Below are 14,041 nucleotides of genomic sequence, written 5' to 3'. Positions count from 1 at the left end.
CTGCTGCCCCTCCCCCTGCTTCTTCTCTCTCTCTCTCTCGCTCGCTCAAATAAATAAATAAAATCTTTTAAATAAATAAATAAATAATTTCTTGAGTGCATGAATAAATGCAGTGGTCATCCAGGGCTTATTCATGGACCAGTCTAAGCCAATTCTAGGTGAAGAGAAGGTGTGTTTTCTGTGGACTGGATTGATTGCCTAACTGTGGAAAAGTAACCATGCAGTGTTGAACACTCAGTGGCTGAGATTATCCAGAAGACATGGCACCATTGATTCCAATGTGACCTCAGTGGGGTGCGGGCCAGAGCTCAGGGAGGGACCCCTTGCTGGTCTGGTCTCTTACCTCCTCTTTAGTATAGTACTTCAGGAGGCCTTCTTTTGCCAGGAGGACAAACTTCCTTCTCAGGAACTGTGCATTGTCCCTTCCCCGCTTCCACAGGAACCCTTCTCGGGTACCTTAGCCACCAAGGAAGAGAAAGAGGGAACACCCACATCCTTAAGATGAACAAGCAGTTTGCAAACCTCGTAGGGTCTCGAGGGTAGAGTGAACGCTCCACCCAGTGCTAAAATATCTTAAATCTAACTTAGCTATGTCAGCTGCAGCATGTAGGGTTCTGTCTGGGGCCAAATTTGCAAAGTCTCATGATTTCAGTTGGGCTTTCCCTAACTTCCTTCTTTGGCTATCTCATAAGAAGACCTACTAAACCCTTAAGAAGGCTAAGTCCTGAGAAACTGGATGATTCTGAAAGACGCCTGTACGGTGCTGCCCAATGTCACGTCGACATCGACCTAATGAAACCCCTCAGAGGGCGGAAATGACGAGTGACCTCTAGGTACCTGCTAGTTGAAGAGCACCGTGTGCTCCCCGTAGGTAGGGGCGCTAAGCTCCGGCCGTCACCGGTTCCCACAGTGGTTCTGGACGCTTTGCCCTCCAGGTCAGTGTGAGCTGGGACCCAGAGCCCCTGGCAGACACTACCACGGGCCAAGGGCCAGCCATGAGGTTATGCCCCACACAAAGGTGGGAAGGGAGGCGGGAGTCCCTCCCATGTTCCTGACCAAGCCGTGTGTCACACCAGGGGCCACACTCACCAAGAGCAGGGGTGCCTTTTTCTAACTGTTCAACCTGGCAGGTGAGTCTTCCTACAACTTTATACTAAGACTCTGTACGCACGTGTGGCCCTGTGGGGACCAGAGATAAAAATACTTCTTGACCACTCAGACCATAAAACTCCACCAGCTGACGTGCTGCTGTTTCCGAGGCAGAGGAACCCACACCCTGGCCTCTGTGGCCAGAGTGAGGTTGGCAGGTATCTCCTGCCTGGGCCCTCTTCCTAATACTCAGGCACTTTATTGTCTAGAATTCATTAGAACATAGACCTCAAAAGATGATGGAAATAACCTTACCTGGGGGTGAGATGGATTTCCCATCAGCCATAAATTCCTGTCTTTCATACTTAGCTCGAATCCACTGTTCCTTTAACACCCTATAAAGAGAGAACCTTTCGTCAACTGCATCTGAGGCATCCCCTTCCCACAGGGTGGGGGCATCACAGCAACTACCTGCTCATACCACCCAGCACTGCTCAGCCTTGGAACCATTACATTTGGAGCTAATTCTCTACTGGGGGGAGGGGAAGAATCCTGTGTTCTGTAGGATGCTTAGCAGCATCTCTGGCCTCTATCCTCTAATGCCAGTAGTGCCCCCTCCCTAGTTATGACACCCCAAAATGTCTTCAGATATTACCAGTGTCTCCTGGGGAAAAATATCACCCCCCAAGGGGCTATATGAAAACTACTGGGCTATTCCAACCCCAGCCCAGCCCTCTAGGTCAACCAGCTCCCCTGGACCATCTACACTGCCACTTCCCACTGCATGCTCATGAGCTGAAGCCAGGAGAGTCCATGAGCCTCTTCCTTTGGCTTGTCCATAAAATCTGGGCCTGCTACACTGGACAGAGCAGTGATCTTGGGGTCCAACCACCCAGGACCCGGTCCTCCTCTCCTATTTATCCACTGTGTGACCAGCAGCAAGTTACTTAACTCCTCTGAACTTGGGGAATATGTCAATAATATACCTACCTTCCCTTCGGGGTTGTTGAGGGGTTTAAATATATATAAAAGGGCCTAATACCATGATCAGCCCACAGTAGGAGTTTAATGTTAGCCTAATCAGATACTGTCACATGACCTGTGCAGAAAACTTATGTCAATTGTTTGCTTCCCTCTTGCCTTTTCCAGGTAAATGTTCCAAGGTTTATGTGACCTTACCCCAAAGCCACAAGGAATGACCCAGAAGTGGGCACCTGGCCTGAACTGGCTAAGCAGAGCTCTGCCCTGAGCTATCAGAGCAAAAGGAGCAAAACCGAGAGAGGGATGGATTGAAAGCCCTCTCACTGCCAAGCTGGGAGCTGGAAACCAGGATCTGGAGTCAGGGACCCCAGGTGGCCTTGCTCCCAGCTACATGAAAGAAGTCTGGCCCACAGGAAGGGGCAGGAATGAGAATCAGACAGAGAGTGTGAAAGGCCCCATAGTGTTTGTGCCCCTGGCTCGTCCTTCCTGAGAGTAGCTCCACCTCTGTCCCTCCTACGGTCTGATCCCCAGAACCCACAAAATCCGCTCAGGCCTAAGCTGGGTTAAACTGCATTTCTGTAATCAGGAGTCCTACCTAATGCATAGCCCTCACCCCCAGCACACTGAGAAGAGTCACCAAGCCCGCCGTGGAACCCTGAGCCACAGGATCAGAGCTGGGAGACGGGGTGGAGACTGAGGCTCCAGTCCTGGTCCTGGAGGTGGGGAATTTAGAGGTCTTTTAGAATTACAGGGAGGAGGCCATTAGTGTTCCACTACAAGGGGGTAAGGTGCGGGGCTGTGGTTGGAGTCGTGCAAGTAGTGTCTGGAATGCCAGCAGAAAGCCCACCACAGAGTAGGTGTTCACCAAATGCCTGTTCCTTTCCCCTTGCAGCAAGGGGCCGAGGAGCTGCAACAGTGAGGCAAGGGGAGCCGGACCCTCTGAGTTAAGCCTGGCACCTCCCTCAGCCAGGCCAGGGACCAGGCAGCATTCCGAAGGTGACACTGAGAAGTGGATTAAAACATTTTACATAAAATTATCTCATTTAGGGTGCCTGGGTGGCTCAGTCGGTTAAGTGTCTGCCTTCGGCTCAGGTAATGATCCCAGGGTCCTGGGATCGAGTCCCGCATTGGGCTCCCTGCTCTGTGGGGAGCCTGCTTCTCCCTCTCCTCCCCACTTGTGCTCTCTCTCTCACTATCTCTGTCTCTCTCTCTCAAATAAATAAAATCTAAAAAAAAAAATTTTTTTTAAATAATATAATTATCTTTTTTTTTATTTTTAAAAGATTTTATTTATTTATTTGACAGAGAGATAGAAGAGTACAAGCAGAGGGAGTGGCAGAGGGAGAGGGAGAAGCAGGCTCTGCACTGAGCAGGGAACCTGATGTGGGACTCGATCCTAGGACCCTGAGATCATGACCTGAGCCGAAGGCAGACGCTTAACCATCTGAGCCATCCAGGCGCCCTAAAATTATCTCATTTAATCTCTACCACCATGCCATGATGTAAGCAGCATTAACTACATTTCAGAGATGAGGAAGCCACAGTTCAGACAAGTTTGGTAACTTGTCCACTTTCTCACAGCCAGAGAGTGGTAGAGTCAGGAAACAATACTGGGGTCCTCTGAGTAGAAAGCTGTGCCCCCCACCCCACCACTCCACCCTGCATTAGCAGCCCCTGAGTTGTTTAACTACTGGGAAATGGCAGGGTACTAGGTACAGTTGTATAGTTTGTGCGCTGTCCAGAAGCTTTCTGCTGAGGCTAGAGGACAATGGGGGCTGAAATGCAGCCTGCTTCCAGAAAGCCATAGCCCCCCCACCCCCATCATGGGTCATAACCTGCCCAGAAGGTGTACCTTCTTCCCATTTGTATCAGAGTGGTGGCCGGGGTTGGGGGGTGGGGGGCGGTGCTCTCTAGCAGCCCTGGAAGTGAGGCTGAGTCCCTGGAAGGAAGGCTAAGCCTCAGGCAGTCAGTCCTGCAGAGGCTGGGGTCACTAGGTACGAGGGTCACACTGACCCCTCACATCCAGGGGACCTGAAACCTCCTGTTGCTTCACAGCTTCCCCCCACTTTTATTAGATTTCCCAGGGCCCTGGGGTCAGATGGGCTAGTCAGTCCCAGTTCTGTCTCTTTGAGCCTCAGGCATGTCATCTATATCGTGGGGACTGTGGCAGTGTTATCTCAGAGTTGTTGAGAGAATTAAACACATTAATGCACACAAGCATATAGCACCGTGCCTGGTACATAGTAAAGTTCCATAAATATTAGTAGCTGCTATTATTTTTATGGTGATTATTCAGGGATCTACGGCCAGACAGCTGCTTTGGAGCTATGCTGAGTTCAAGTGGGACAGCCTGGGGCATAACACTCCCTAGGAAGTAGCTGAAACACATCTGTTCTACTAAAATACCAGGGTTCCTCTTCTCTATCGAGTTAGCCACCACCAGTAGGCTATGAGAACATCAGAGGCAAAGGGGCGGATCATAAAGAAAATGCCCTGTGTCACAGCGGTGGAAACTGAGTCCCAGAGAGGGGAAGTGATAATCCAAGCAATAAAGGTAGAGGGGGGAACGAGGCCAGGTCTAAGTGTTCTCCATGAGAGACCAAACCAAACGTCTTTCCGGGCCCACCAGGTGCATGTAAAAGACCACCAGAGACAAAGGCACCAGAGATGGAGTAGGGGTAGGGGAGGTGAGACCAAGAAATCACCCACTCACAGGCAGTCGTTGGCCTGGGGGACATAGTAGAAAGCAGGGACTCTGGCTTCGTACTTGGCCTTCACACGGAGGTTCCCGTTGTGGGTCATAAACTGCAAGACAACAGCAACTTGGGGTATTATTAGGACTTGAAAAAATGTGAAATGAAACCATGTGTCTACCCAGAAGGCCACTCTTCCCAGTGGCTCCTAGGCTGAGTCAGGAGACACTCCTACTGGAGTTTGACATGTCCCATTGGGCTTGGTTATCCATGCTGCTGGGAAGCCCCAACCTGGGACAATGAGGTGCTACAGCAACCAAAACTCATGTAGGCAGAGCATTTTACAGTCCTTACCCATTAGCTCATTCCATCCCCTCGACAATTTTAATATTACCATCCCCATTATAGAGGTGAGGAAACAGGCTCAGAGAGGTTAGGTGACTTACCCAAGGTGACACAGCTAGAAAGTGAGGAGCTGGGACTTGAACCCAGACCTAACTCCAAAACTCATGTTCTTTCTCCCACCCCTTCCCCAGATGGCCAGGACCACCAACAGCTACGTGCAGGAGACAGACATAGCTGGAGGATGGAAGAAGTTGGAACTGGCCCCCTTGAGTAAGTAGGTCAGGATGATCACTGGGTCCCTATGAACACCTGACAGACCCAGAGACAGATATGCCAAGAGTGGCCCTGGCCAACAGTTAGCACTCAGGAACAGAGGTGGCCTATCTGCGGTGAGGGCACATGTGGGAAGAAATATCAGGTTTTTAATTTACATCCCCTGAGCAGAGTGAACCCCATTCTCCCCCACCCCCAGGACTCTAGACTCTGACTCAGGATTTGCATGGGCTTTGGATCCCAACAGAGCAGGTTTCACATCCCAGCTGTGCCACTGATTCACTGAGTGACCCTTGGGCAGTACTGAACCCCCCCCACCCCCGAGCTTCAGGGATTTTAACTGCAAAAATGAAGAAAGTATAATGGGGGGGTTATAAGGGGCAAAGAAACAACCTTCAGGTCTATGTGCTGGTTTACTGGCTTCCTGTCTTTCTCCTACACTAGAATATAAGCTCCACATGGGCAGAGACTCTATCCTATTCACTGCTCTTTCCTAATACCCAGCACATAGTAGGCTTACAGTAACTACGTGTCCAACGAATAAAGCATCTAGCACAGTGCCTGACAGAGTGGACACTCAGTGAACACGGGCCTGCTTCTCCAGTAGTCCTTGAAGTCCTCAGCCAACCAGCACAATTTAGAACAGCTTGCTCTCTGAAGGTTTTCTGGCCAAAATGGTATTATCATCCAGGCTGAAGGTGTCTTCCATCTCTGTAGATCAGGAGAGCAAAACGGTGCCCTTCCTGGCTGGGACGGGGTGGGGTGGGGTAGGAGGGATGGAGTGGGGGGGTGGGTGCTGGAAGGGGGACCCTAGACCATGAATTAGTATATTTTGGTTCCAGTCCAGGACTTCAGCTAATGATAACAGCAGTGTTACTTGACTACTTACTTTGCACTTGCATTGAGCCTACATTTAATCCTTACAGCAGCCACTCCAAGGGGTAGTGGGATCCTTACACAGAAGTGGAAACTGAGGGAAATAACAAGCTCTCAGGGCCTTGCAGCAAGCAAGGGCCTTGCACTCAGGGTCTCTGTGTAAGCAGGGACTCTAATAAGCTGTGCTTTCTCTTGCTAGTTACTGCTCCGCTCTGGAACTCAGCTTCCTCCCCTACAGAAGAATGGGGCCACCCGCCCACCGCCTCCACCCTGGCTCTGCTGTTTCGAGGCTCTCCAGTGCCCCCCCTCACTACCTCCACAGTACTGTCGTCCCAGAAGTCAAGTCTCACGGATTTAATTTTGCTGATGTCTGGGAAGTTGCGGTGGACACCGGAGCAGTTCAGACAGATGAAAATGCCCAGCTTGTAGGAGGCCCAGTCAGGATCTAGGGGCGAGAGGGCAGAAGGGGAGTTGGATGGAGAGCTTGGCACCGAGACCAGGGCTGGGCTGGGGGTGCTGGAGAGGCAGGGCTCGGCCGTTGGGATTCCTGGGGCCCTGCCCAGCGCTGCCGTGTTAGGAAGCCCTTTTCTCTCGGTCCCCCTACCTTGGGTGAGCTAAGATACCAGCATGCAGCCTTCTAGTCAGCCCACGGCCAAAGCACGGAGGCTACCAGGATGATCTTGGAAGGAGTCTAGGGATGGGGCGAGGGGCTGAGGCGAGCGCAAAGTGGAAGTGACGAGACTCCGGGGAACTGAGAGGAGAGCGCGGAGGAAGGCGCCGGCACCGCGGCGCCTGGCTGGGGAGTTGCAGGTGGGGAAGTCGGCGCGCTGCGGAGCAGGAACTTGGGAGGACCCCAGGGGCGTCCGGGAGCTGGGAAGGGAGCACGGGACCTTCAGGGGCCCGGGGTCTGGGACCCCTACGTGTGGGGGATGTTTGGGTCCGTGGGCGTGGGAGGTGGCTGGGTCCGGAGTGAAGATGTCAGGGACCGAGGTCCGGGTAGGTGGGGTGTCTGGCGGAGCAGGTGAACAAGATGGTCAAGGCATCCGGGTCCGGGGTCTAGCGTCGGGGTCCAAGGATATGGAAGGGTCCGGGTCCAGAGTGGGGAGGTCAGGGGGCCTGGGGTTCGGGTGGGTGCGGCAGCCGCTGTGGAGAGCGCGGCCGAGGGCGCGAGACTGACGTTCGCTGTCTGGATGGGGGGGCCTGGGTGCAAAGGTGTCAGAAGGGTCACGCCCGAGTCCCGCGGGGGCCCGGGACCGGTCCTGGTCTGGAAGGAGGAGAGGAGATCGGCGGGCAGGGGTCCTGCTCCCGGCCGCCGCACCCTTACCCGCCGCGCCGCAGTCGGCGCAGTGCGCGTTGCCGGTGCCCGCCGCCTGCAGCAGCTCCAGCAGCCGCTTCTTGTTGCGCTCACGGTCGCCCATGGCCGGCCCGGCGGGCTCAGCGGGGCTCAGCCCAGCCGCCGCCGGGGCGCTGAGCTCGCGCGGGCAGGTGGAAAGCGACGCAGCTCCACCGCCTCCCGCGCGCCAGCCCCGCCCCTCGGCCCTTCCGCCCCGCCCCCGGAGCGTGCCTGCCGCCCCCGCTCCCGCCGCTCGGCCCCCTAGTGGGGCGGGACCTGAGCTGGCTGGGAGTCCCTGGCGCTGGCCCGAGAGCAGACCCCGGGCGGCCGCTTGCTAGTTTCGGGACTGTAGACAACCCAGCCAGCTTCTCTGGCCTCCGTTCCCACTTCTGCAAAAGGCAAATAAGGACAGGTTTGCTTGGAAAATTAGACGGGATCTAACCTCCGTGAAAGCGTTCTACTGATGTAGCGCTTACATCTACTTAGAGACATTCCGATGCTACCTCCCCAGGAAACCCTCCTTAATATCCAGCCTCAATCAATCTCCCTAGCTTCTGGTCCTGCTAGAACCCTGTTACAGGATCCGTCCCTCTCTTTGGTCCCGAGCACTATCTACGTTGCATCACAGTTGTTTATATATTTATGTTAATCCCTCTCCCACCTCCAACACACACAGGGCCACTCTAAATAGTTTGATGTCAGTAGCTTTATTTCCGTATCCCACATAACTCCTAGAAACAGCACCTGCACATTTTTTGAAGCCAAATAAATAGTTGCATGACTGTGTTCACCAGGAAGTGTGGTTTCACCACCGTGGCCTCCACTAGGCACTTTTATCTGTTAAGGTCCATCACTGTCAGGTGTGGGCAGGGCATAGGTGGTCCTGAAGCTGGGGTCTCCCTCCACCATCCCTGTCCCTCCTCAATCCCTTTCTCTGTGGTCCCTGGGTGCCTGGTAAGGCACACCCTGCACACACTTGCCTTCCCCGCTGTAGGTAAACAGCTGTCTGTCCTATGCATATAGCTTTATGCACAAGGATGTTAGATTTCCATCCTGATAATTGCAGCTGAAGTTCTAGCCCACCTGCCTGTATCCCCAGTTCCACATACATGCATGCATACATGTGAATACATAGGGCAGCATGGTATAGTGGAATGAATCCAAGAATACAGGGTTTGAATCTTGGCTCCACCATTTACTAGCTACTTGGCCTTGGGCAAATTCCTTCATTTCTCAGAGCCTTGTACTCCTCACCTGTTAAAATGCGATTTGGGAAGATCCACTGAATAGGGTCATTGAGATGTGCGCGTACGTGTGTGGCACACAAAATCCTCAAAACACGGTGGCTCCCTTGCTTTCCCTGCCCCTCTGGTCAGCTCATGGGACCGTCATTTGGAATGCTGTGTATCATTTCCCATCTTCCACAGGGTGGAGAAGGTCAAGCCTCCGGGCCTGGGAGGAGGGGGACGTTAGTTACCAAAAATAACTGGCCAGGAGAGTCTGGACAGGCGGGTGAGACCTAGCCCAGCGGCAGCTCCAGAGGAACCAGAAAGAGCCCAGAGGAGGTCAGAGGGCATGGGGCTGGTGACCAAACAGGCTGAAAGATGATTCATTTCCTCTGCTTTAGATGAAAAAAAGAGACAGAAATACATCTCCCAGGAGACACATGGGAAAGGCGAAGAGGGGGAAGTAAGGGGGGGCAAAGAGGGGACAGGGCAAGGATGTCATTTCTCTGCTGCCCATTGCCATGACCCCCAGCCTTCCTGGCTCATGCACCTTTGTCCCGCTCTCCTCTGGCATGTCGGAGGTCCCACAAAAGCCAACCCCAGCAAAAATGTATCTCCTTCATGGTGAGGAGCCAGAGGATGAGAGATTCTTTTAGTTTGCCCTCTTTCTGTCCTTATTTCTGGAGGTTTCCATTTACAGAATTCCAAGCCTTAAGGTGGAATTTCAGGCATCCTCAGAGACTAAATAAATACATAAATAAGAATAAAAGGTACTATTGTATTTTGTTTGTAATGGGTTTCTTTCTTTCTCTGGGGGAGGCCAGGGTGATAATGCTAATTAACAATTATTGACTGTTTTACAGAGAGTTTCACACCACTTGATCACATTTGAGTTCCCTAACTGCCCTCTGAGGGCAGCATGCTATCCTCAGAGGAGTGAAGTTACCCAAGGTCAAGGAGCCAAAATGCGTGGAACAGGGGTCTAAATCCAGGTCTCCTGGTGTCCACCAGCCCCAGGTTATGTCACCAAATCCCACAGGACAAGCTTGCCCTCCCTTTCGTCCCCCCCTTCCTGGATGTTTTTCTCACTTCTTAAAAACTGTGGTAAAAGCTCTATAACGTAAAATTGGCCCTTTTAACCATTTTATTTATTTATTTATTTATTCATTTGAGAGAGAGAGAGAGAGCGAGTGAGCACAAGCAGGGAGAGAGGAAGAAGCAGAGTTCCTGCTGAGCAGGGAGCCCGAGGTGCGGCTCGATTCCAGGACCTAGAGATCATGATCCCAGCTGAAGGCAGACACCCAACCATCTGAGCCACCCAGGCCCCCCGCTTTTAATCATTTTTAAGTGTACAATTCAGTAGCATTAATTACATTCACGATGTCATGCAACCATCACCACTATCTGTTTCCACAACTTTTTCATCACCACAAACAAACTCTACAGCCCAGTCGTGGGTATTGGACATGATCGGCGTTCAGCTCAGGTCTGTGTTCGGGAACCAGAAGCTGCTCCTAAGGGAAGAAGAGCCCTGGGCCAAAGGCTGTCATGACTGGGATCAGGGGCCAGGCTATGAGGGGAAGGGTGGGCTGAGGAAGGCTTCTTCATGAGCTTAGTCCGTACAGCAGCTGCAGGGGTGAGGGGGCAGTTCAGGCCCTGGGACAGAGTATCCTCTGTAAATAAAGCTCCCAGGGTCCCTCCAAGCACAAACATCCAGCCCTGCTCTCAGGGTCACTGTCTGTTGAGCTGAGCCCAGCCACCCCAGGGCTGGAAGAAAGCTTTTAACCACATTCCCAGCGCTGGACTTGGCTCATGATCCCTGGAGAATAGATCACAATCCCTTTGAAAATTTAAATAATTATGTTTACTAGATTATTTTTTTAAACTATAGTTACAGGAAATTTGGAAAATACAATAAAGAAGAAAGAAAACACCACCCACAATTATGACCATCATTTATTCAGGGGTTGCTGTATTTCAGGTATTATTCCATTTTTTCTTAAATACAACCCTGAAGTATAAACTAATTTTATGCCCATTTTACAGATGGGGCAACTGAGACCCCAGGAGAGAATTTAAGTACATTTGTCCCAGGTTACACAACTGAGATGATGCATTCTGGATGATATGTAGTCTGGAGCTGGGATTTGAACCCAAGTTTGCCTTGGGCCCCTTTCATCAATATATTAGGTTGATGGTATGAAGTTGACTTACAAAAATAGTAATGTCATGCAGTTCAACCTAGTATTATTCTTTTAATAGCCCTACCACCAGGTTGGTTTTTTTTAAGATTTATTTATTTATTTTTGAAAGAGAGCACACGTGCAAGCAGGAGGAGGGGCAGAGGGAGAAGGAAAGAGAAAGAATCTTTAAGCAGACTCCCCCATGAGTGCGGAGCCTGATGCAGGGCTCGATCCCAGGACCCTGAGATCATGACCTGAGCCGAAATCAAGAGTCAGCACTTAACCCACTGAGCCACCTAAGTGCCCCTCTACTACCAGTCTTTATTAACTTTTTCCTAAATTTTCTTCTGGCCATTTTTACATATATTTTATATCCCTGGGATCATATTTTACAATTTTATGTCCTTTTTTCTTTAACTTTCTTTACATAATGCCTCTTATCATATTGTTATAGGTGCTTCATGACATTTTAATAGCTACATGATAGTCCATGAGATATGTATATTTCCTTGTTGTCAGACATAGATTGTGACTGATTTTTTGCTGTTATACATAATGCTGTAATGAGTATCTTTGTGCCCAAAGCCGTTCCCCTCTTTAATGCTAGTATTTTCAAGTGCCTGCATCTCCTGTAATTGCTCACTGGTTTCCTGGTCTCCCTTAATCACCTAAGCTTCATGAGGGGCAAGGTCAGGTCAGTTGTATCCTCTGTTGTATCCCAGTATCTGCCTGCTGCGTAGCAGGAATTCGAAAAATATTTGCAAGATAAACAAAGAAATAAATATGGGTAAAAAATAATAAACAATAAAGCGAGAGGACTTGGGATCACGAAAGTGTTTTCCTTTTGAAGGGAAATAACAGGCAGGCATGTGAAACAGTGGAAAATCAAGCGGCCAGGCAAAAGAATCTGATCAAGCTTACCTATTTCTTTGTATATTCAATATTACTTTGTCTTTGATAGGAAGCAGCTAAGAGCCCAGAGGGACTCCCCACTGCAATGCTACCAAAGTGTTTGCTCCTTCACTCATTAAATATTTATGGGGCATACACTATGTGTCAGACACTGTTATGGGTACTAGGGATATATAGCTGTAAACAAAGCAAAGGGTCCTGCCTTTGTGCAGCTTACCTTCAAGTGGGAAAGACAGAAAATGAACAGAGAAACAAATATACCTATATACAGTATGGTACCAGAGTGATAAATGCTGTAAAGAAACACAGAGTAAGGGGATAGAGAGGGATAGAAGATGCTATTTTGATAGGGACGTCAAGAAGACCCTGTCTGAGGAGGTGATATTGAAGCAAAGATCTGAAGGAAGGGGTTGAGCCAATGAGACACCTATCTGAAAAAAAGAGTGTCCTAGGAAAAAGAGTGGCCTAGCAAGTGCAAAGGCCCTGGGGTGGTAACATGCTTGGGGGGTGCTTTGTCCATCTCCTTTGAGCACAGAGCTGTCCAACCCCATGCTGTTGTGCCTTGCTCAAGCTGCTTCCTCTCCTACTGCAGCCCCCTCCTCCTCTACCCCACCCTCTTGCCCAGCACCCACTGTTCTAGCAAACTCCTGCCTCTATGCCCAAATTCAAATCTTACTTCTTACTTCTTACAGTTTGTCCTATCTCCTTTACCTATTTTCTCACAATGTTCATATTTCTGTTACAATAATCATCACATGGTACTATGATTTTTAAAATTTATTTTGTTCCAGTTACCAGTGATCTTGTTATAAGCAGATTGTCCTATCCGTCTTTATATTCTTGGTGACTAGCAAGTGCCAGGCCCAAAAAATGTTGATCTATTTATGTGAAATGTCCAGGACAGGCAAACCCATAAAGACAGGAAGCAGATTCCTGGTTGCCAGGGGCTGGGGGGGGGGAGCGGGGAGGGCCAGAGAGGGACTGCTAAATGGGTACAAGGTTTCCTTTTAGGGTGTTGGAAATGTTCTGGAACTAGACAGTGGTGATGATTGCACAACACTGTGAATGTACTAAATACCACTGAATTGTACACTTTAAAATGGTTAAAATGGGGCGCCTGGGTGGCTCAGTCAGTTAAGCATCTGACTCTTGATCTCAACTCAGGTCTCAATCTCAGGGGAATAAATGGTTAAAATGGTGATTTTTGGGGTGCCTGGGTGGCTCAGTTGGTTAAGCGACTGCCTTCGGCTCAGGTCATGATCCTGGAGTCCCGGGATCGAGTCCCGCATCGGGCTCCCTGCTCGGCAGGGAGTCTGCTTCTCCCTCTGACCCTCCTCCCTCTCATGCTCTCTGTATCTCATTCTCTCTGTCTCAAATAAATAAATAAAATCTTTAAAAAAAAATGGTGATTTTTGTTGTTGTTGTTGTTATGTGAATTTTCCCACACATACCCCTAAAAAATGTTGGTTGAATTGGGTGGAGTTGAGAGCCCCTTTATTACAGGCAATCTGGCGTGTGGGGTTTGCATTCTGAATAAAATGTAAGAAGTTGAAGCATCCAGTTGTGACATCTGAAGAACCGGAAAATAAGTCCCGAATGAACACACGATAATTAGGTGTTTACATTTAAACACTAAAATAATAAACAATAAAGCGAGAGGACTTGGGATCACGAAAGTGTTTTCCTTTTGAAGGGAAATAACAGGCAGGCATGTGAAACAGCGGAAAATCAAGTGGCCAGGCAAAAGTTACCTGGAGCACTGAGTCCAGCCACAGTTCACTCACAGTTACAACAGAAGGTGTTAGGGTGACATCTGTTGGAAGTGTGGTTTGAACGTTGGCGCGCTAACCCTGTGGAACTAGAGTTTTAAAATTGGGCTCAAAAATCTAAAACTTCAGTTTCCTTTACTTATACCTAAATTAATCACATAGAGGAGTATTTTATTTTTTAAAGTTTATTTTTTTAAAAGAAATCTCTACACCACACGTGGGGCTTGAACTCACCATCCCGAGATCAATAGTCAGCAGTTTCTTCCGACTGAGCCAGTCAGGTGCCCCAAGGATTATTTTGGAAAGCACCTAGGTATTATCCTCTTGAGGAAAAAAAAATAGCTTCCTTTGTATAACATTT

At 49.8% G+C, this 14,041-nt stretch overlaps 1 protein-coding gene across 6 annotated transcripts in view; it reads right to left on the bottom strand.

The window, feature by feature from the left end:
• The window catches only part of ADAP2 (ArfGAP with dual PH domains 2), a 29,108-nt gene extending 21,328 nt beyond the window's left edge, over positions 1 to 7,780 (bottom strand). For 2 of the 6 annotated variants that reach the window (XM_064582458.1, XM_064582459.1), the window contains exons 1-5: positions 7,582 to 7,776; positions 6,572 to 6,702; positions 4,784 to 4,875; positions 1,405 to 1,484; positions 344 to 456 (exon numbers count right to left, since the gene is read on the bottom strand). In XM_064582458.1, the coding sequence (XP_064438528.1) occupies positions 344 to 456; positions 1,405 to 1,484; positions 4,784 to 4,875; positions 6,572 to 6,702; positions 7,582 to 7,675 (510 nt within the window). In that variant the 5' untranslated portion in view covers positions 7,676 to 7,776. Of the gene's footprint in view, positions 1 to 343; positions 457 to 1,404; positions 1,485 to 4,783; positions 4,876 to 5,901; positions 6,042 to 6,270; positions 6,352 to 6,571; positions 6,703 to 7,581 lie in introns of those variants that run through there. The other 4 variants (XM_064582460.1, XM_045889426.3, XM_064582461.1 and 1 more) reach the window with 4 other exon arrangements.
• Positions 7,781 to 14,041: the final 6,261 nt, after the last annotated feature.

Source organism: Mirounga angustirostris, unplaced genomic scaffold (assembly GCF_029215605.1).
Source record: "Mirounga angustirostris isolate CCGP_5_RB_7025 unplaced genomic scaffold, mMirAng1.0.hap1 SCAF_17, whole genome shotgun sequence".
NCBI classification, from domain to species: Eukaryota; Metazoa; Chordata; class Mammalia; order Carnivora; family Phocidae; genus Mirounga; species Mirounga angustirostris.
Note: the sequence above shows the minus strand (reverse complement) of the source record. Positions and strands in the feature narration are given on the sequence as shown.